The sequence below is a fragment of the Elephantulus edwardii genome, unplaced genomic scaffold, assembly GCF_000299155.1.
Source record: "Elephantulus edwardii isolate Elephantulus edwardi_28Jun2011 unplaced genomic scaffold, EleEdw1.0 scaffold00002, whole genome shotgun sequence".
NCBI classification, from domain to species: Eukaryota; Metazoa; Chordata; class Mammalia; order Macroscelidea; family Macroscelididae; genus Elephantulus; species Elephantulus edwardii.
This window is the reverse complement of record NW_006399752.1, coordinates 15,276,921-15,300,174: the sequence shown is the minus strand read 5'-3', so window position 1 is coordinate 15,300,174 and position 23,254 is coordinate 15,276,921. Positions and strand designations below refer to the sequence as shown.

The 23,254-nt window shown below is 37.3% G+C and overlaps 1 protein-coding gene across 2 annotated transcripts in view; it reads right to left on the bottom strand.

Moving 5' to 3' along the window:
- The window catches only part of GOPC (golgi-associated PDZ and coiled-coil motif containing), a 49,108-nt gene that overhangs the window by 17,881 nt on the left and 7,973 nt on the right, over positions 1-23,254 (bottom strand). The window contains exons 2-4 of one of the 2 annotated variants that reach the window (XM_006879003.1): positions 6,264-6,428; positions 3,773-3,796; positions 733-908 (exon numbers count right to left, since the gene is read on the bottom strand). In XM_006879003.1, coding sequence (XP_006879065.1) covers positions 733-908; positions 3,773-3,796; positions 6,264-6,428 — 365 coding nt within the window. The remainder of the gene's footprint in view (positions 1-732; positions 909-3,772; positions 3,797-6,263; positions 6,429-23,254) is intronic. The other variant, XM_006879004.1, reaches the window with a different exon arrangement.

Below are 23,254 nucleotides of genomic sequence, written 5' to 3'. Positions count from 1 at the left end.
CATGGACTGCCAAGAAAACAAACAGATTCATCCTGGAGAGGGTTAAACCAGGCTACTCCTTGGAGGCAAGGATTCTGGGGCTTCGTCTGACATACTATGGACATGCTGTAAGGAGAGACAGGTCCTTAGAGAAGGACATCATGCTTGGTAGGGTAGAGGGACAACGCAGGAGGGGAAGACCTTCTATGAGGTGGATTGATTCAGTGACTGGGGTAATCGGGATGGGTGAGTCAGAGGCAGTGAGATTGGCACAGGATAGAGCAGAGTTTAGGGCTGTTGTACATAGGGTCGCTATTGAGTCGTGAACAACTCGACAGCACATAACAACCTGTATATATATGTCACTGTGGAACTGTATATATGTAAACCTAGCCTTATTTCTTTAATATGGATAAGCAAATCTGCAATAATACTATCAACATCAATTTAATAGAAAACTATAATTGATTTTAAAATAATTTTGAAGACAAAGTTTAATGTTCTATTTAGTATAAAAGTTGAAAATATAAGCGTCAATTTGTAACCTAATAAAAAACAAACTAAAACACATTAACTCCAGCATGCAGCAACCAAGGAGGACACAGCAAAACTGCTCTATAGGATTTCTAAGGAAACCCACAAGATTGCCACATCTTTATCCTGAAAAACAGCTAGTGGGTTCAAATCGCCAATCTTCTGGATAGCAGACCAACCCTATAACCACTGTGCCAAGAGTACCCACTTTTTACACACCTTCCTGCCAGCTCCTTATCCAAGTACTTGGCAGCCAGTCTAGCTCCATAAACTTCAGCTTGGAGAACAGCTATGTGTCTACGAAGAGCTTCATTCTCTTTTCTCAACAATTTTACTTCAGCTTCAAGTTGAGCTTCTTTCATTTTTTCTTTTTTGTTTGCTTCAAGCTCTCTCTCCTATAGTGATTTTAAAAAATAAAAATATAACTTAGTGGGAACATTTTACAAACTCTTCAGCAGTAGCTGATGTTTATTAAGGCACACAAAAGCACACAATCTCTAACACTGAAAGTATATGATAAAAATTGCATGTCAAACTGAAATGGAACTGAGACACTTGGGTTCTGTTGATTGTAAACAAGACAATTTGTAAACCTTCACTGAAATGAAAAAAATAATTTTGAAGATGGATTCTCTTCTTTTAAACGAGTAACATAAAGACTTAAAAATCACTTCTAGAAAATTATATGCCCTGGGGCACACTGATCCTGAGGATAGAAAAAGAGTCATCTTGAAACTTATTTTATCACACGTTAATAGGATTGTTTCAACGAATAATTTAACTATTCTTTATTTTCTAAAAATGGAATAAGACAGACAAAAATGAAATAAAGAAAACAGTTTGGTGGTTTTGCCCAAACATTCATGTGACTTTAATGCAGCAATTCAGAAAGTAAAAAATGTTTAATTTTATATATATACTAGATAATTTACTTTGGAAGACTACTAGAAAAATACAATGACTAAATTAGAAGAAACATTTCTCATACTTTGCAGAAATGTTAGGATCATGGAGAAACACTGGCAACAGGTTTTATGGAACTGAAAATTCAAGGTAAGCATACCTATAGTATAAATTTTCAGTGAATTTTTTAACAGGTTCATTCATTGGGCATTCAATCCTTTTTACCAACTTAAGAGAGCAATGAGCCCAATGAAAATACAATTTATATGTTAGTGAGATGTGAAATAAACTGATCACTAAACCACAATGTACCATTTTTGAGTACTTAAATGAAAAGCTACTTTAGTACCAGAAAGAAAAATGTTTCTCAAGAGCAAATGATTTTCTATTGCACAGGTCCTGAGTTTTTAAATTATTTTTTACTGACTACTAAATAGTGAAGAAATATTTTAAAGACATATCAAGACCTGTGCAGTGGTTCCACTCTGGAAGTTGTTTTCTTGCATCTTGATGGGGGTCACTTAAGTAAAGTTTTGGGTGGTGTTTGATTTATGATACTGATTTTTTCTCTCCATAAGCAGATGCCAGTTGGCCTTTTGCCCCTTCTGGCCAACAAGGACCCAAGGTAGAGGCCTTCATATTAATCAATAATTTAATTACTTTTAAAATTAGTTTAATTAATTTTTAAATTAATTTAAATAAAATTCATTTAATTAATTTTAATAAAATCACTTTTAATATAAAATTAAAACTTCTTGATCTTAGCATGAACATCCCCCTTAAGCGGTAAAGCAGTCATTTGCCTATTTGCTGTAATGAATAACTTAGATGCTGAACACTGCCATAGCTGTGTCAAATACCTTGATGTTTACCCATCATGGACAGTGTTTAGAGGAGCTTCCAGACTGATTCAGGTTTGGAAGTAAGAGTGGCATCCACTTCCTAAACCACATACCTCTGGAAACTCTATGAACTTGGAGAAACAATGGTAACTATGGAAAGGCATTAGGTCTTTTGTTCAGTCACTATGAGTCGTACTTAAGGTTGTTAATGGTAATCAACAACAACAACAATATATATTACAACACAAGACAATGAAAACCATAATCTTAAACACATATATCTTAAACTCCAAAAAAATATTACAGATGGTAAGACAGACAATTACTATCAAGTGTTAGCTATATTTACTATTTGACTAAAAGTATTTGTTACTATCTATGTAGCAAATAGATTAGCATAGTCTTTTTTAGACTTCTGTAAACACTGTAACCATTAGAACACTATTTCTAGATAATGCTTTAAAGGGCTGTAAATAACTCAGAATTTCTCTTTCATAAATTTTAAATTATAAAACCTAAATTTATTTCAGAACCTGTTTCCAAAAGAAACACATCAACAAAAGTATTTTATATTACATTTACTGAAATTAATATAGCATGATTTAGAAAAAAAAAGTCCCTAAAAGAGATTTCTTTGGTTTATTAGATAAATAAATTTTATGTTGAGAATTATCACTCTGAATTATTACAATGATATGTTTATACTGTATTTATGAAATTTGAAAAACACATTGGGCTACCATTTCATTTTAATGATTCAAATCCCTAACAAGTCTGGTGAACTCTCCCATCCAAATGAATGGAGTCAAGCAAGAACAGGATTAAGAAAAACGGAACTTAATCTCATCCACATTTGAAGAAAAAAATTTTCACTTATATTATTAATATATTTTTTATTGGGTAATAATTGAGAGGTTTACTTTGTATTTTGATACACAAAGTGTATTTACAAAAGAAGTAAAGCTGTAAAACAAATTGCAACCTGGTTAGGTTGGGGTAGTGATAAAAATACTAATAATTTAGGTAATGCAATTTTCTAAAACAAAGCCTGCCAGAAGGCTTCAGAATTTGTTCATTTCAAAGGTACAGAGTCATTCTCATGCTTTCAGAAAAGTTGTAATACATATAGTAAGTAAAAAGAAACCAACATGCACATTCTTTCGCCGGGAATATGTTCAAACAGAAACTTGAAGGTGGGAGTAACTAGGTCTGTAAAGTGGGAAAACCAATTGTTTTTCTGAGATAGAAATGTGAGGAAATTACAAAGCTCAGAAACTGCCAAAAACTACAAATAATGGCTACAAATCACAAACAGGGATAAAAATCTTTAAAACATGCAGTAAGAAAAGAGCAACGGACCATTCACTGCACTTTTCATCTATATGCACACTGAAAAATGGTCATTATCAACAGCATTCAACTACAAACAGTGACAACATGTAATACGCAGATAAAACACCAAGTACAACACTTCAGCATGACATATCAAAGCAACACACAAATGGTATACTTACCAGTTCCTCCACAGAGGGGAAAGACTTAAGATACAAGAAAAAAGTTTCATAATTAGAAAGACATCAAACAAATTTAACTAGTGGTGTATTACTACAAGGAAAACTGTCTCATCTATTGAGTATCATTTTGGTGTAAAATTCACAACAACAAATATATTTTTACATTTCTAAGTATTAGTAACTGTATTTATTATTATGTTATCTAAAAATGTTTACATTATCAAGAACAGTCACACACCAAGTTCAGTGTTCTTTCCTATTTCAAATATGTTTCAAAACAGATGTCAAATACATTCTTTTCTAATGAAAATGTACATAACTTCTCAATGATTAAACATTAAAGATGCAAAAGAAGAAGTTATTCTATAAAATACAACACTTCTAACTTGTTATGTGCGGTCAAGCCAACTGCGACTCAGCAACCCTATTAAAAACAGCTGGAGTGGGGAGGAAAAGGGAAAGAAAATATGCAACAATGGAAAATAAATGGAAACCTGTGCCATCCTCACAATCTCGGCCAAGCTCAAACTCACTGGTGCAGTAATTTCTAACATAGATTCACAGAATGTCAGAAGTTAAGATTATTTTAGAGATTACATAGTTCTGTCCTTTCATTTATATGTAAGATTGATACCCAGAAATCAAAGTAATTATTCCAATCACATTTTGAGCAAAGAATAAAATAATGTTCAGGTTCCCAATCACTGCAAATATGTTTTAACATACTCACAGCTCTCACTCACAACTCACTGTCATTAAATTGGGACGAAATCACAGTGACCCACCAATGAGTTTCTGGGGCTGTAAACTGCATGCAAGGAGATTTCCCAGCTTTCTACTGTGGAGGTGCTGGTGTATTCAAGACACCAGAAAGGCACAGTTTTGAGGTGTAGCACAAATCCATCCCTTCAGACTAGACAACCAGAATGCTCAAACATACAGCTCTGGGAGTAAGTAAATAGTAATTTCACTAAATTCTAACATATTACTATTGTAGTTTTGTGTTGTGCATCATCAAGTCAGGACCAACTCATAGCTGACCCTCCAGCCGGTTTTCAGCAACAGTTTATCGCACAAGAGGAGATGGAAAAACTAAAACTACACTATGCATCATTTTTATCATCAATGTCATTTCATCTCCTGCTTTTCCCAAGTTATGTAAAGGCAGGCAAAGTATCTGTCTGATTTACTGCTGTGTCCCCTACAGCTACAAAACTACCTAATGTATAACATCTACTCACTATACATAAAGTTAGACTGAGATGAAACCAAACAAAACAAAAATCCCAAAACATTTCTATTTAAACAACTCACATTAAGAGGACAATAATTAATTATGTAAAATTAACACACTGGAATACTATATAGATACTACAAAGCATTCAACGCTCACAGCAGACTAAGTAAAGAATGACTGATTTCTTCCTTTTTCTTTATCTGAGACACTCATCACTTCTGACTCAGTGGTAATGAGTTTCACTGCCCTCCCAAAGGCGTGTGGTTCAAATTTACCAGCTGTTCCATAGGAGAAAGATGGACAATCCCCTCCGATTCAATTTACTGCCTCTGAAAACCCACAGAAGGGTCAGCTATGCGTTGTTTCTGACACAAAAATACACAACAATTTTATGTGACGTAGACAAGCACTCAACTAAGATACTGCCATTCAGATTAAGATAGTTCATGAAATTCCAGGGCAAATTGTTGAGGGTTTTAATTAAAAAGCTCGAAACTTTCATAGAAGGCAAGTAAAGCTGGGCAGCATACTTTTGGCATCCCCTTAATCATCTTTCATTGGGTTTGGAATGTAGACACAAGAAATCATGGGAGACAAAAATCATGAGCTAAAGATGGAGATGGCAGAATACCAACATAGAAGGAATCTGGGTATCTAGTATTGTAGGATTACCAATCAGGTGATTATTTATTTCAGGGCTTCTCTGGTGGCCTAACAAGTAAGGAGTTGTGCTGCCAACACAAAGGCAGGCAATTCAAAATCACCAGCTGCTCCAAGGGAGAAAGATGGGCAATCTCCTTTTGTGCGATTTACTGCTTCTGAAAACCCACTGGAGGATTGTTGACTCCATGCCAACAACTGACTTTTGGACTTCTTGTTGAAAAATGAACTTCCAGTACTACACAATAATAAATCTAATGTTATCTGTGATTTCTGCCATATGCCATCAAACAGAATAGGGCAAAAAAAATAAAACCCCAAACCAACAACTAAACTGCTTATATATTACAATCACAGTTTATTTTAAATATACATATGCTTTCTAAACATGAAAAAAATTCTTAAGTATCAGTTGTTTATTGATTTTGTCATTGATCATCTTGGGCAAGGAGAATGTGGATGACTGTGGTAATCTACATTTCCTGTACTTTCCATAATGAGCATTTATTACTTTTCACAATTAAAAAAGCCTCACTAGAAATTGTTATAAATATATACTAAAAGAGGTATTATGTTACCCTTTCCAATACTTACCAATTTTGCCTTGATGGTACCAGAGTCAACACTTTGTCCAGTTTTAGCATGAAGCTGAAGCTGAATCGAGTGTAACTGCAAAAGCTGATCATGCACTTCTTTCTCCAAGACCACTTTCTCTGCTTGGGTCTCTGTCAGTTCAGATTTCAGATCCACCAGCTGTGCCTTTTAAAACAGCAATGAAAAGAATTAAGTCTTTATATGTCTTTATTTTTGCCTATAATAACCATGATTAAAGAATGACACAGTTGTTGTTTTTATGTTCCATCAAGTCACCTGCGATGCACAGCGACTCTATGTACAAGAGCCCTAACCCCTACACACTGCATATTAAAACAACAACAAAAAAACAAAAACACAACAGATGAGCACTGGGAGATTATCTAACATATAGGGCATCATCTAAATGGACACAAAATCACAAAATCAGTAGCACTGTGAGATATCTGAGAGGTAAGAGAACGCAATAAACAGTATTTTTCATGTAACTTCTATTTTATTTTGTTTACTACTAAATTTTTGCACCATTTCATCTCTATTTACAAGCTTATGAAAATATACAGCTATAGGATGGCTGATCAGCAAGGAGGGGCAACATGTGCTATAGTCCACTCACATTAAGAGTAGATGAAACAAGCCAGTATGTAGTCTGTCTCCTGCCAGAAAATATTCAGCCTCCATTGGCCTAATCACTATCTAGCAAAAGGCTAAATAAAGTTCTTAAAAAGGGCAAGGACAGCAAGACTTAGCCTCATGTTTTTTGGACATGTTATCAGAAACCAGTCCCTGGAGAGGGACATCAAGCTTGGTAAAATTATAAAGTTAAGGGCAAGTGAAAAAGATGAAGTCTCTGAACAAGATGTACTGACCCTGTGGCTTCAACAAAGAGCTCAAACATACTAAGCATGTAAAAATGATCCAGAATCAGGCAGTGCTTCATTCTGTTGTGCAGTCAGAACCAATCCAACAGCATCTAACATTAATAAGCACATATGATGTCAGTTTGGTTGGATATAAAAATCTTTGGTTCACTTTCTTTTCCATGAACATTTAAAATATGCTGTTCCATTATCTTCTAGTATGAAATACTGCTACTAAGTAATTTAATTCTAGTATTTTTTTCTTTTTCATAAATAATTTAGTCTTTATTTTAACAGATCCTTGAAAATAGTGTTTGCGGCACAAACAGTAAAGCATTCATTCCACTAATAGGCAAATGATTTGTGGATCTAAAGTATCTCTGGGAACTTCAGAAGATAGGCCCAGTGATGTGCTTCTGAAAGGTCACAGCCTTGTAGAAGTCTATGGAGCAGTTCCCTCCGGCACACGTGGTATAAACATGCGTGGGAATCAGCTTGATGGCATCTAGAGACAAGTCTCTTTTAGAATGTATCCTGATATCAAATCATTCTGGAGCCACGTGTGCCCTCTCAATATGCAAATCTATTACTACATAATTTCAGGAAAATTTTGTTGCTTCATGCTTCTTCATAGACTCCAAATAGATAAATTTTACTTTTATATTATTTTTATTAATTTATTAATAAGTATAATTAAAATTTTCATTACATCTACATTAAAATTAAAGATTTATTTTTGTTACTTTTTCATTATTAATTTTCTCACAAATCTTTTCTTTTTGTTTCTATTTTTTCATTATTTACTATATTGTCTGTTTTTATGTTCATTCTGGTTTAGTTTTCATTCCAAAATAAATTTTTTTCTAGAGCATTGCAAACATTTTATCTTTATTACATTGTATTATTCACAGTTGAATAGTTTCTCTTATTCTGCAACATATTTTAAAGTTTAGCTTTTTTTTGTGGGTATATTCTTCTGATGGCTTCATTTTTGCTTTTATTATCCTTTTGCGGCAGTGTATTTTTATATGTATTTTCTTTTTTAGAAACATAATCCTTTGTTACTACTGTTTAAATAACAGGAGATTTCATGTTAGGAGGCTCCTTCTAAAAACCTGCTGGAGGGTCAGCTATGAATCAGTTCTAAGTTGGTTAAGAGCATCAAACAGTTTCCACAGAGTAGTATGTGAACCTGGCTCTTACTCCAAGTTCATGGCTTGAGGAGGCCCTCTGCTGGCCTTAAAATAAGACAAACCCAACAGAGGTAAAGGAGGTAGGTATGAAGGAGACAGATTGGCTCAGGATAGGGCGAGGTGCTGAGCTACTATTCATAAGGTTGCTGAGTCGCAGTCAACTCAATGGTATATAACAACAGCACAAGAACTATAGTTTAAAAATTTACCTCCTGTATATCCCTATCTAGAATACAAACTTTTAATTCCCTTCAAGCTTCATGTTTCTGTCTGGCTCAGTTTGTCTTCAAAACTGTCTTCCACTCTTTTTAAAATGAGTTTTCACTGGAAATTTCTGAGCACACTCTAATCTTCCCACACTGTCTTGATGGAGCACCATCATCTATTTTTCATTCACTTGCAGTCTGCAGGTACTTTTACCTGCAGTTCTTTGATCAGCTTGTTCACACACCTTGGATGCAGGGTGGTTTTTCCTTTTGGAGATCTTATCTTCTGTGGTTTCTGTTTTCTCTCCTTCCAGAGATATTTTTTGTGATTTGTTTGGTGGTTCTCTTTGCTATTCTGCAACATAGCTAGCTATCATTCCATAGGAAATTTGTGTGGAACTACTATACCCATTTCTTGTTGCAGCCATAAAATCAATTCTAACTCACAATGACCCTATACAACAGAGTAGAACATTCTCCTGGGGTTTCCAAAAGTGTAATCTTTATGGGTGCAGAATGCCACACCTTTATCCCCCAGAGCTGCTGTTACGTGATGTTGAGTTAATGACTCTTCTATGTACAACAGCTCTGAACCCTGCACTGTCCTGAGCCAATCTCACAATCTCCAGCACACCCGCCCTCATTACCCCAGTTACTGTGTCAATCCATCTCATCCAGGGTCTTCCTCTTGTGTGCTGTCCCTCTACCCTTCCAAACACGATGTCCTTCCAGATAACACGCCCAAAGTATGCAATCTGCTTCTACAAAATTTTTAAGGTTTAAAAAAAAATATCAACCTTTTTCACCACTTGTCTTAAACCAGGAAGTCCTCAACTCACATCTCTCTTCACTATAAAAGACAAACTAAGAAATAAATAGCTCAACACCATCCACAAGAAACATAGTACCATTTAAATATACTTTAGAATTTTTAGAATTTGCTAGTAACTTTATTATTTTAAAAAAAGCAGCAAGTGAAATTTAGAATAATTTATTTAGCCTTGCTATGATGTTGTTGGGTACCATAAGACAGAACCAACCTATACCTAACCCTCTAAAGGGTTTTCAGAGGCAGTTAATCACACAGGATTAACTATGAAATACCTACCAATCCAAAATATTCAGTTTAAAAACCTAGCCAGTATAATACAATTATGAATGAGATATTACAGCATTTTATTTTTGCTAACTGTCCAAAATTTATCCTGCATCTTACACACTTACAGTCCATCCTCAATTTGGACCAGCCTCACCATAGAGACTAGTGTTGACTGCTCTGGACAGTGTAGGTCCAGTTCTTTCATTATTAAGCTGAATCAGGAACAAAACTTATTAAGATTTAAATGCTAAAAGAAATAATAAACTCACTGCTCATTTATGTATATGGTTATATTCCAAAGGTCTCCAGTCATTGTGCCAAATTAGTTTTATGCAAAAATGGAAAATGGCCTGATATCAGATCACAATATGGAGAAGGGTTATCTTCTTACTAAACTGCCAAACTAATTAGAATCATGACCCAGTCAACACATAACCATAACCATTGCAGCCAGCATTTTTCACTCTCACCTCATACCTCAGCAGTTTCCCTTCCATGCTACTTTTTAAAGGAGTATTTAGTATATTGTAAACATAATACCCATGCATTGGGAAACCCAAAAAAATCACCTACCTAACTTTATCGTGGTGTTCTCTTTATCATGATGGCCTGGAGTCAAAGCCACGTTATCTCTGAGGTCTGTCTGCTACTTAAATGCTAAGTGGTCACACATATTCTTCATAGGAAATCTCTGACTATATTTTCTTCTCGGGCCTTGCTGTCACCATTCTCGAATTGCCTTTTCTTTGCTCAGTTTTTTCAACCAAAATCTGTAACTTTTTTTTTGTCAAAAGCTTCCTCCATCTTAAACTAGTGCCAAATGGTGCATCGCCCTACTCCCTCCTGAAACAAAAGCTCTATCCACCCCAGAGGTGACACTGCTGTTCACCTAGAATGTAAAACCCGCTAATTAGTTATTTTAAAGACTATGTATTATTTTTCTTTGTTCAGGTGCTTTTGGGCTCATCTGTCTCATTCTAACTGCATTTCAGGAATCCCTTTTTCTTAAAGATTATCCATACAGTCAATGTTAAAACTGAAGTTCAGAAATGTCCTGTAATGTAGACAAAAGCTTCTTATGTTTGGGGGAGAATTTTAGTCTATTTCTTTTCCATATTTCATTTGCTAAAAAGAGATCCCTCAGAGATTCAGATAAGCTTTGGATGGATGTGATTTTCTGATTGTTCCCTGGGTACATTCTCTTACAACAAGGCCAAGGACAATGTGAAAAAGGAATGAGAAGCCAGCAAGAGGATGGGGGGGGAGGGGCAGCTGGCTGTTGCTGCCTGGCCCACCTACTAGCAGCTGAGAAGGTCTACTATAGCCTCACCTACCAGGGACAAAAACTAGGTACCTCCATGCCGGCCCCATACCCCTTGAGTGGATAGGAAAGCAGGTACATTCCCCATTCAGCAATGGCTTGGGTTTCCTGGTCTCCATTGTCACTCTGGGTTTCAGGCTGGACTCTGCCTAGAGTCCCTTCTCACAGTCACCACAGCATTTATTACTGCCAACTTAACACTGCTAATGTGCAAAATAGGTTAAGGGGATACACACACACACACACACACACACATCCATTTCTATATATAAATAATTATCTTGCTTAGATCTACAACAAGCACCCTTGGTACCAGCAGCAAGAAATCAAGACATGCTGCATTGGGAAAAAACTGTTTTCAAAGACCTCTCCAAGGAGCAATATCAGTGCAGTGATTCAAGCCAGAGTCTTGTCAATTACTTGCTATGCATCTAAAAGTTGGACAATAACTAAGGATGACAGGAGATGAATCAACGCCTTTGAGTTGTGGTTCTAGTAAAGAGTATTGTATATCCCATGGATTATCAAAAGAAAAAAGAAAACTATTTCTTGGAGAAAGTACATAGTGGAGGTTTATTTTTCATTTGATGTCCGCTCTTCTTCTGTTACCAAGCTGTGCTGCAATTTCAAAGGCACATGGTTCAAATCCACCAGCTGCTCCTCAGGAAAAGGATGTGTAAGAATGATGTGCAATTTAGTGCTTCTAAAAACTTGCTGGAAGATCAGCTATGAGTTTTGACTCACCAGCAGACAGCTTTTATTAACACAGAATTTTAAAAAAAAATTATCTTAGAGAAGAACACAGAGGCTATGGTTATGTTAGTTAATATACAGATAATGAAGCAATGACCAAGGACTAGGGTTATGCCCTGATCAGTGGCAGAAAAGCACTTGATTGATTTCCACGGACGAGGCCCTGGGTGTGTTATCAAGCAGGTAGGCATAGTTATCACCGCTACAATTAAGAGGTTCTAGGGACTTCTGGAACTGTCAAAGGCCATGCCTCTCCAGCAGCTGGAATCCACTAGCAGCTCTCTGGGAGAAAGATGAGTAATCTTCTGCTGTGTGATTCAGTCTTGAAAGTCACTGGAAGATCTGCTTTAAGTTGGTTCCAATTTGAAGGCAACAAGAACAAGAGAGATAGCTATCAGGTAACCCTGGTTAAGAGTTCAGCTGCTACCCAAGAGATCAGTGGTTCAAATCTTCCAACACCTCTGGGGGAAAAAAGACTTGATCATCTTCCGCCACAGAAATTATATAGGCTAGGAAACCCTATCAAACAGTTCTACCATTCTATAGCATCATTTTAAGTAGGAATTAACTTGAAGGCTAACAATACACACATCCAATACATATGCTTAACTTACTACCAATATTCACAGCTACTAGAGAGCGAGCACCCACCTAGCAAATGGTAAGTATAATTGCTCTATACATTTTAACCATTCTCACACCCCATCTTTTTAAAAAGAATGAAGAAAATTGAAGACCAGAGTTTATCCAAAACATTATCCAAAACAAACATATGCATAAAATAGTTGATATATGAAAATGGAAAGTGACTACTACATCACTATTTATCTTACCTAATCACAACATTATTTAGCTCTCAAATTACAAGTCTGGCAAATTTCATCATTAACTAACTGAAAATCTACATTATCACTGCCAAACCACAGGGAATAATAATGGCTCAGTCCAGCTGACACAGCTAACCTATAATTGGACCAGGAGGCTGCTGTGCAAACAGAGCAGGGAAATATGGCATGGTTTAAAATTAAGAAGGGAGTGTGTCAAGGTTGTTTTCTCTCTCCATACTTATGCTGGGCTATATGAAGAGCAATCAGGATTAGAGGGAGACTCATCAATAGCTTGTGTTATGCACATGACACAACCCTGCTTGCTGAAAGTGAAGAGAACTTGAAGCACTTGTTGTAGAAGATAAAGGAATGCAGCCTTCAATATGGATTGCAGCTCAACGTCAATAAAACAAAGGTTCTTACCACTGGACCTATAGGCAACATCATGGTGTATGGAAGAGATAAGAACTGTCAACAACTTCATCTTACGATTAACATCCTTGGCACCAGCAGTCAGGAAATCAGGAGAGGTTACTGCACTGGGAAAGTCTACAGTGAGGGACCTCTTGAAATTATTGAGGAATAATGATGTCAGTTTGAGGACTAAGGTGTGTCTGTTTCAGGCCATGACCTTTCTATTTGCTATACATCTGAGAGGTGGACAATGAGTAAGGATGACAGAAGAATTGATGCCTGCGAGTTGTGGTGCTGGAGAAGAGCACTGAACATTCCATGGACTGCCAAAAGAACAATATGTCTTGGAAAGGGTGCAGCCAGAGTACTCTTTGGAGGCAAGAATGATGAGGCTTCACCTCAAATACTTCAGGGATGTTTCTAGGAGGGGCTATTCCTTGGAGAGGGACATGATGCTTAGAAGGGTGGAGGGTTGGCAAAGGAGAATAAGACCCTCAACCAGAGGGACTGACAGAGTGACTGCCACAGTGGGCTCTAGTGTGTCAGGAAGTGTGGAGATGGCACAGGACAGGGTTCAGATGTGCTGTTCACAGGGTCACTATGGGCTGTACTTGTCTTGATGGCATCTAACAATAAGCTGACACATACATAAGTTTAAGTGATCACAGCCAGCGTTACCCTTGCCACACACTTCAGCATTCCTTATTGCTATAAGCCATTAAAGCACAAAATAGACGCTTCACTATTGTTATATATAAACACAAAATGTCAAATAATAAAGACACTTGCTATATAAATATATATGCTGTTTTACTAACTCTCTGGTGTAGTTTCAAATCTACCAGCTAGCTGCCTCTCGAAAGAAAGAAGAGCAATCTTCTCCCATGTGATTAATGGCCTCAGAAAGTCAATGGTGGGCAAACTATGAGTCAGTTCCAACTCGACATCAATGCATTATGTGTTTTGGGGGTTTTTTAAAATTTTATTTCATATAAAGGGAAAAAAAGATACATCTAGTCACCAAAACATTCCTTTCCTAGAGCTTATTAAAGATAAAACTCTCATTTAAGAGAGTTTCTGTGCCTTATAACTATAGTTTCATTTCACCCAAAGCATGAAATCAACCATAGCTGAATAGTCTAAAACATTAACTGTCCAAGCATGGTCTCCTCAGACCACCAATATCAGCTGGAAATGAGTTGGGAGAGAAAATAAAAATTCTAGGCATTGTGGGCAAAGTACGAATCCCATATCCTTAGGAATGAGAAAGACAAACAGTTTGTCCAAATAGCTTTATAAAAAGATCAGCATAAAGGAGCTCTGGTGGCCTAGTGGTAAGAAGCTACACTGCAATCCCAGAGGTGCATGGTTTGAATCTGCCAGATGCTCTACTGGAGAAGGAGGAACAATCTCCTCCTGTACCAGTCAGATCTGATTTGACGGTACATGCACAAAAAACAATAAAATAAAATTTTTTTTTAAAAAAAAAGATCAGCATAACTATTCAAAACAAATTTTTAATATAGACATATTATTCTATTTCTCATCTTAGATTCCTCGAAGCATGTGCTTTTCCAAAATAATTCCCTTCTAATGAAATTTTTTAACTACTGGATTCCACTTTGCGGCACCAAAATTAATTTTTTAATTCAGTTTCCTATTATTCCACTTTGTCTAGACCATAATCTTCTGTCTATATAATCTTCTAAAAATATCCTACAGCTACACTTTTGTTTGTTTGTTTCTAGATGGAAGCTAGTGTTTATTTCTTTCACTGTTTGGTGGATAAAAATGCTAATTACTTTAAGACCGTGCAAAGACTTATTTTGGGCAAGAATTAAACTAAGGCAAAAAAGTAGAGGACATTAACTTTCCTAACAGGGAAGCTGGATCTGGCTTGTTCATTAGTTTCAGCAGGTCATGCAGTTCTTTTGATAAAAATATAGACCTGGGCTAAGAAGCTACAAAATAAAATGAGACATATTTATTTTGCAAGTGAAGAAACTGAGGCTTAAAAAGATTATATACAACATGAATGTGCAAGTAGAAGGCAAGCATAAATGGGAATTTTATGCACAATTTTTCCTACTTATTTTAACTCTTATTTTTTTAAAAAAATTATTAATTCATTATTGCACATTACCCTAACCCTCTTAGTCCACTTTGCAATGCACTCTTGGTTCCAGATTATCATATAGATAATACCTAATCATATATTCCTTCTGGGCCATTCTTCCCTTCATCTGTTCCAATGCAGTGTTAATTATCTATCCACTTTTCCCTTATTCTCCCCCCCAACCTTCCCTGTCAGTCCTATAGTCCTATTTTGTAACAGTGGTTTATGCAGTATTGTCCTTTTGTGACTGAGATATTTCACTCAGCATAATGTTCCCCACATTGTGTCATGTTTTATGAGTTCACTGATTTGCACTGCTGCATAATATTCCATTGTGTGAATATACCATAGTTTTTCTATCCATCTGTTTGTTGATGGGCAGCTGGGTTGCTACTATCTCTATGCTATTGTAAATAACACAGCAATAAAGATGGGTTTTGAGTTAAGGCTCTGGTTTCTTTAGGATACATTCTCCATAGTAGAACTACTGGTCAAATAGTATGTCTATGTCCAACTTTTTGAGAAAGTGCCAGACAGCCTCCCATAGCAGTTCTACCATTTTACATTCCCATCAGCAGTGAGGAAGAGTTTCAATCTCTCCACAACCTCATCAGCATTTGTTGCTTACTGCCCTGTTGAATTTTGCTATTATTGGTGGGGTGAAGATGGTATCTCATAGTTGTTTTCTAAGCCAACTCTTGACATCATGTGTTCAACTGACTTACTTATATTCTCTGTGAATATATCATCTATTTCATTTTCTCTACTTACCGATAAAGACCACTAACCTCACGAGTCATTATTCCTCTCCAAACTGTTCTGGTTGGCTATAAAAATCTCCTCTCACTTCACAATCAAAGAGAATCATCAACTACATCAGCCCATAAGCTGATTTCTAAGAGGTAGAGGTCAAGCATACTTTCTCTGTCCAACCTTTTTTCACCAGTTGTGCTTCCCACAGCATTCTCTAGCTCTTTGCTAGGTTTGATAATTCATTTCAAAGGCCACACAGGATGTACAGATCATGCTCACAGTTATGCGGTTCAAAAGAGAAGTGATAGATACAACTCAGGGTGAAGTTCTTTGAACATAACAGTTTTTCCTCCAGCTATGCCACCAGGCTCCACTTAGGCCTGGCCCCTCTCAAGCCTTACCTTAGATTCTGCCCTGCTCAGGCAAGTATTAAAAGCTGTGCTGCCAAATGCCCAGAGACCCACCATTCCTCCAGCAGGCCACAGCCTCACCCTTAAGTATGAAACTCTGTTGCTCTGAGGTTGGGCACATCCACTGCAGCTACCTCGGGGGTCTGGGAAGTGTGTCTCCTGCTGGCCTCTAGGTTCTGTTGCTGCTCTTTCTGTGCAGTGCTTGCTGCTACTTCTTGACTCATTCCTCCAATGTTACAGCTATCTCCTGGGTCTAGAAGGTTCTATAGGAGTAACTCCAGGTTCAAAGGATGCATTCCACTCCTGTCTCTTCTTAGTAGTACAGGGGTGCCCCTGTCTGCCCCTACCATAGCTCACTTCAAGCTTTTTAGAATGCACACAGACCTTATCGGCAGGGTCTCAGCCTCACAGGTGTGGGGCTACTCATTAGTACTCATTACTACTACCTCATTAGTAGCAAGCTGACTCGGTGAGTCACAAACATCTATGTACAGAATCCCACCCTGATGTTATGTGAAGGTCACAAAGACTGCTAAAAGAACTATACTGCACAGTGTAAACCAGTAAAACATATTTTTGCTTTCAGTCTCCCTCACTCTCATACTTAAATATATTCAACAAACACTCCATGAGCACCAACTCTGCCAAACAGCAAGCTAGGTTCTGGGGATACACTGGTGAACAAGATACATGTGGATCCCTACTCGTCAAAGCTTACAGTGGCCCAATGCAAGAGGCAGCCTGTAAAGAAAATAAATGGCCTAATAACAATAGCTTTAAGTGTCTGTAAGGCACTTTTTGTAAGCATATTCACATTTTAATTTGTTCAATGCTTCAAACAGTTTTCTTGAGATGTACTTTTGTACAGACATGAAAACTAAAGCAGAGAGATTAGGATGCTTTCAAAGGGAAAAAGCTAAAAATACATATATATAATCACAAACTGTAATAAACTGTAAGAAAAAAGAGCATTAGTGGGGTGAGTTTATATGACTATCCTTTCAGTTTCCATTTTTAGAGCAGCAGTTCTCTGAAGGACCTAAAGTTCTGTTGTATGGGCCATTGAGTTGCCTGTGAGAACCCTACGTACATTAGCACTGAACCCTGCCTTATCCTGAGCCAATCTCATTGTCCCTGACAGACCTAATCCCATTTCTCCAATCACTGAGTCAATCCATCTCATCCAGGGTCTTCCTCTCCTGTGCTGTCCCCTCCACCCTTCCAAGCATGATGACCCTCTCCAAAAACTAGTCCCTCCAGGCCACGTGACCAAAGTATGAGAGATGGGGCTTAAAAATCCTTGCCTCCCGGGAGCAGTTTGGGAAAGGGAACTCACAAGATCAAACATATTTTTTTATAATTACAATATTATTTGCCTTTTAGATTGTTCTGGTATTTTCATTGAAGATATAAAAGCAAAGGTGCTTAAAACTGCTGGCTTCTTATTGCAAGTCAATAGAGAAGCACCAAACTGTGCCAGAAGTCACTGCTATGCATTTAGTTTGGGGTTGTTTTTTTTTTAAGTCACTAAAGAATGAAGAACATCCTTAACGAAGTAGTAAAAAGTAATTGCTAAAAAACTGTAGCTCTTGGATCAGTGACTATTTGTTGTTTAGTCACCTGTGTGATGAAATGGAAAGCATGAATAAAACACTCCTGCTCTATACAAAGCTAGAGTATTCTAGAAAAGTATTTATGAAATGTTTCAGTTGCAAGCTAAACTTTGTATTTAATGAACATTTTTATTTGAAAGAACAACAAACTATGGTCAATCAGATTACAATATTGGCAGACATGTTCTTGAAAAGAACAATATGCACCTGTTTCTTCAATTATAATAACTGATAATATTTCTTAATAACAAGTGGAAATTAGAATTCTAGAAAACTTGATTCCATCACCATAGGCTTGTGAGAATCCCAACACAGAAAGTTTTTTCTATTGAGACTAGTGGCACTGAAAAAACTGTGTCTTTTGGCTTAGTAGCATAACTTTCTATGCACTAGGTCAACGGAGCTCTCTCTATGAATCACGGCAATTCTATGAACAATTCTATGCCCTATACTACGCCAACCCCACAATCCGAGACATGTTCAAGCCCACTGTTACAGTCACCATATCAGTCCATCGTGTTGAGAGTCTTCTGAACACTGTGATACTGATGTGTCAATTGTGAGAATGGTTACCCATGGAAGACAGTGTTTGGTGGAGCTCCCCAAATAAAACAAACTTGGAAGTAGGAGTGGCATTCACTTTGGAAATAACTTGCCTCAGGAAACCCTATGAACCTGGAGAAAGGATGAAAGTTACACAAGTGTTCAGGTCTTTCATTCGCAGGGTCACTGTAAGTCAGCTTTGACTTGACAGCACTTCACAACAATAATTATACAATTAGACAGGTCAACATTTAGAAGGTATCTATAACTTCGTGGCCTCATATTGCTAAAATAAATAACAAATTATGTTATCAAATTATGGCTTAGAAAAAAAATTATGCCTGGATAAAAGATCTAAGTATTAGTCCTAATATATTTCAATATAATCATTCACTTACTGCCTCCCTACTGTCAAGTCAGAACCAACTCCTAGTGGAACCTCCAGCAGGTTTTCGGAAGCTATAAATCTTGAGAAGCTGTAAATCTCATCTGAGGATATGGCCCATCTTTCTTCCACAGAGCTGCCAGAAGATCTGAACCACCAGTCAGGTGCCATAAATCCCACAAGCATATGCCACCAAAGTTTGCTGATAACCATTTCAGATTCCACAACACAAGTGACATTTTTAAAGAAATACCACTTGACAATTTTTACTACCAAGGAAGAACATCAACAATATTTTAAAGGCATGTTAAAAATAATCCTAAAAAAAAAAAATAATCCTCCGTGATTTAACTACTCTTCTCTGCTAAGTCATATTTTCTTCATTTACTTTACTCAAAACAACCTGACACCATAGACTGAAATGAGAAGCAGACGTAAAGATACAGGTCTCTCACACTACTACATCAGGCAATAAAAGGACTTTGTAAAATGCAAAATAATGCTACTCTTTCATTTATTTTTTTTCCCCACTTTGGAAAATAACATTCCCAGTTGGGGGGGGGGAAGCTACTTATAAGTATTTAAAAGTTCCTCCATTTTTAATTCAAATTCAATTAATGGTAGTAGATATTATCCACATTAAAAAGTTTTTTTTGAGGTTCTCAACATTTTTTGAGACTGAAAGGGAATCCTGAAGACAGAATTTAGAACTATCCTAAGAGTTTCTAAAACCAGACTAAATGGTCAGACTATGTAAAGGGAAGAGAAAAAGAACATAATCTGGATCAGGCAATACTTTGTAAGACGTAACATGGAGTTTAAGCTTTATTCAAAGTGCAAGTAAGGAATTTTAAACAGAATGCCCCGATCAAATTTATGTGTTCTAAAAAGGTAGCTATCAAACACAATGGAGATTCAACTGGGGAGGAAGGGCTGAAACAGAAACAAGTAGATACATCTGATTAAGTGTTGTTGTTTTTTTTTAATTTTCTACCAGTTTACTTAAAAAATTCAAATACATTGTTTTAAAAACAAATTCTTTCAATTTCCCTCCCTCTGAGTATTATTGAAAGTCAATGTACTCTGCAATAAATCTCAAAAAAGATGTTCTAGATAATACAAAATGTTTCTATTTTAAGGTCAAAGAATTCCACTGCTCTGTGGTCAAACTGAAAATGGGGCAGGGAAAGAAACCAATCTATCCACACTCTGAGGACTGTCACAAATATATTAAACCCACACTCAATACTCTTGTACAGAGAAAAGTTCATTTTAAATGTAGTTTCAAGTTTGCTCTTGAAATATAATTTACAAATCACTGAAGTACACAAGGGAATAAATAAACCTTCAGAGTTAGTCAATCAGTACTGTGGGAGGATATAGAGCTAACAAGGCTGGCACTATCCCATTCTCATGAGATGTTATTATGTATCATTAATGATCTTTCAAGATTCATGGCAGAATATTGGAGGTGGCTGTTGTTGTTGTTAGGTGCCTTTGAGTCGTAGATGACTCATAGTGACCCTATGAATGAAAGGCCAGAGCACTGTTAGTACATAGAGTTTCCGGAGGCAAGCCCTTTTGGAAGTGGATGCCGCTCCTGCTTCCAGGCTTGTTTTTAGTCGGGAAGCTCCAGCAAACACTGTCCACCATGGGTAACCATTACCATGTTTGGCACATCAGTGTCCCAGTGTTCAGCATCACAGCAACCACGAGTTACCTCTGTGCAGCAATTCACAGACCAATGCTATACCACCTAGAAGAATGTTTGAAAGGAAAACAATTTGAACCCGGTCTGAGGGCTACAGATTAAAATCACCCACCTTCGGCATAGTAGCATAACTTTCTGTCCACTAGGCCAACGTAGCTCTATGGCGTCGTATTTATTGTTGTTAAGTGCCGTCGAGTCGTAGATGACTCATAGCAACCCTATGAACGAAAGGCTTGAGCACTGTTCATACATAGTTTCAGGAGGCAAGCCATTTTGGAAGTGGATGCCGCTCCTGCTTCCAGGCTTGTTTTTTGTCGGGAAGCTCCAGCCAACACTGTCCACCAGGGGTAACAATTACCACAGTTGGCACATCACTGTCACAGTGCTCAGCATCACAGCAACACGAGTTACCTCTGTACGAATACTGGAGGTAGTTTAAAAAATATCTGAGACATGGATTTCTCCCTTAAAAAGTTGATAGGACTTACAAAGAAGACAGAGAAATAATGCATTTCCAATTCACTGCAGTGTGTGGTAAAACGCTCTAAGAGAGGCATAAGCGATACACCAATTCAAAAAGAAAAGGAAGAGAAGGCAGCCAGAAATATGTTTACCTAAGTGTTAAAAGAAGCCTACCAACATGTAGAGTGGGTAAATGGTTTGAAGGTTTGAAATGGAAAAACCCCTGGAAGGTGAAGAAGGAATGTAAACCCAAAAGCTACTGCTGTGCAGTCAATTCCCACTCGCAGTGGCTCCGCAGGACAGAATAAAACCACCCAAAAAGGATCTCAGGGCTACAAATCTTTATAGAAACAGATTGCCACATCTCTCCTCTGCACTGCAGCTACAGGGCTCAAACACCAATCTTTCAGTTAGCAGGTAAACATTTTAGGCACCTCACTATTAGCATTCCTTGTAGTGATGCAAGTAGGTCAGAAAGTCTGGTAGTTAAGCTGTGGATTCCACATTACCATTTTTAAACAGTCAAACATCAGTCCTGAAATCTACATATAAACTGACCTCAGTTACACTCCAAGAAATGACTCAACACTCAATGTTATCTGAAAGCACTGATGAGGAAAAAAACCACAAAAACTAGACAAAATGAGCTCACAAGGAGATACTGCTATCCGCTAAGGTCAGTGTTTAGAAAGCATTTGACAGTCCGTAGCATTTGACCTACAATATAATGTTAACCTTGGAAGAATTTGCATTCCAGATACAACCATGACAGCATAATGCAAGAAGTCTTAACAAACAGCGCAAGTGAACAGTGTTATGGTAGCCTCTGCCTAGGGAGAACAGAGAGAACAGGGAGGGGCAAGCTGTGATGTAAGTGCGGTTTTAAGGGCAGACAAAGAAAACAGTATGTGTGCATCACACAAAAGGCTATTTCTAAATTGTTACTGTTAGGTGCCTTCAAGTCCATTTTAACACAAAGTAATACATGTACAACAGAATGAAACACTGGCTGATCCTGGACCAGCCTGACCATCTCTGCTGTGCTTCATAAGCTCACTGCTGCAGTCACTGTGTAAATTTATATCACTGAGTCTTTTTCTCTGACTCTTTGCTTTACAAAATATGATGCTGTTATCCAGGTATGAGATACGTCTGATAACATATCCCAAGTATGTGAAATTTCTTCATCCTCACATCTTAGAAGCACTTTGAACTGCACTTCTTCTAAGACAGATTTGCTGGTTCTTAAAGCAGCCCATGACATATTCAATATTCTTTACCAATGTCCCGATTTAAAAGCATCAGTCCTTCTTTGGTCTTAGTTATTCTTCAACATTTACATGCATACAAAGCAAATAAAAATACCATGGCTTGGCTCTGGTGCATCTTCCTATTTTAAATTACATCCTTGCCCTTTAGAACTTTAAAGAGGTCCTTGATAACACATGGGTGGTGGACTTACTAGAATAGTGCTATTAAATTTCCAGGGATCTCATAATAAATTACTGTTGTCACACTAGGTGACTTAAAATTTATTCTATCACAGTTTAGGAACCAAAAATCAAAGTGTCAGCAGGCTGATTCCTTCTGCAGGCCCTGAAGCAGACACCATCCAGTGCCTGTCTCCAGGTATCATCACTGACATCTCTGGCGTGTAGACGCATTACTCTGATCTCTGTCTCCACTTTCACCTCTCCATCTCTGTCTCTGTATCCTGTTTATCAGGGCGCCTTCATTGGATTTGGGGTCTACATTACTACAATATGGTGCCATCCCATGCTTGTTTTCAATCATATCTGCAAAGGCCTTTTTTTATGAATAAGGTTATATCCTAAGGTTCTGTGTAGACTGGAACTTAGGGGGGCCATTATCCAACCCATTACAAGCATCAGCCAATGTATCTTCCAAAAGTAAACATGGTGTCATCTTAATCCTCTTTATCCTCACTCTAAATAATATAAAATTCCATCATTCACTTCCTTAATATGCTATTTAACGCCTTTTCTTCATTTTATTACCATTTTCATTTCATTAACTACTTGTCTATATCCGGCACTTGAGCCCAATAACTACTATCATGACTGTGTCTGTACAGGAAAGAACTGTTGGCAAAAGTCACACAACAAGGCAGACGGGTTATACAAAGTGAGTCCTCAACACTGCCTGGTAGTTCACCTACTTCTCTAGCCAATTTGCTCACCTGCTATTCCTTCCATAACCTTCCAAACTGCTTCCATGATCCTCCAGCTCTCACGCTCACCTAAGTTCAGCAGCAGACCCTGGCTCCTTTGTCTCCTCCCTCTGGAAATCGAGGTTTTGCTACTA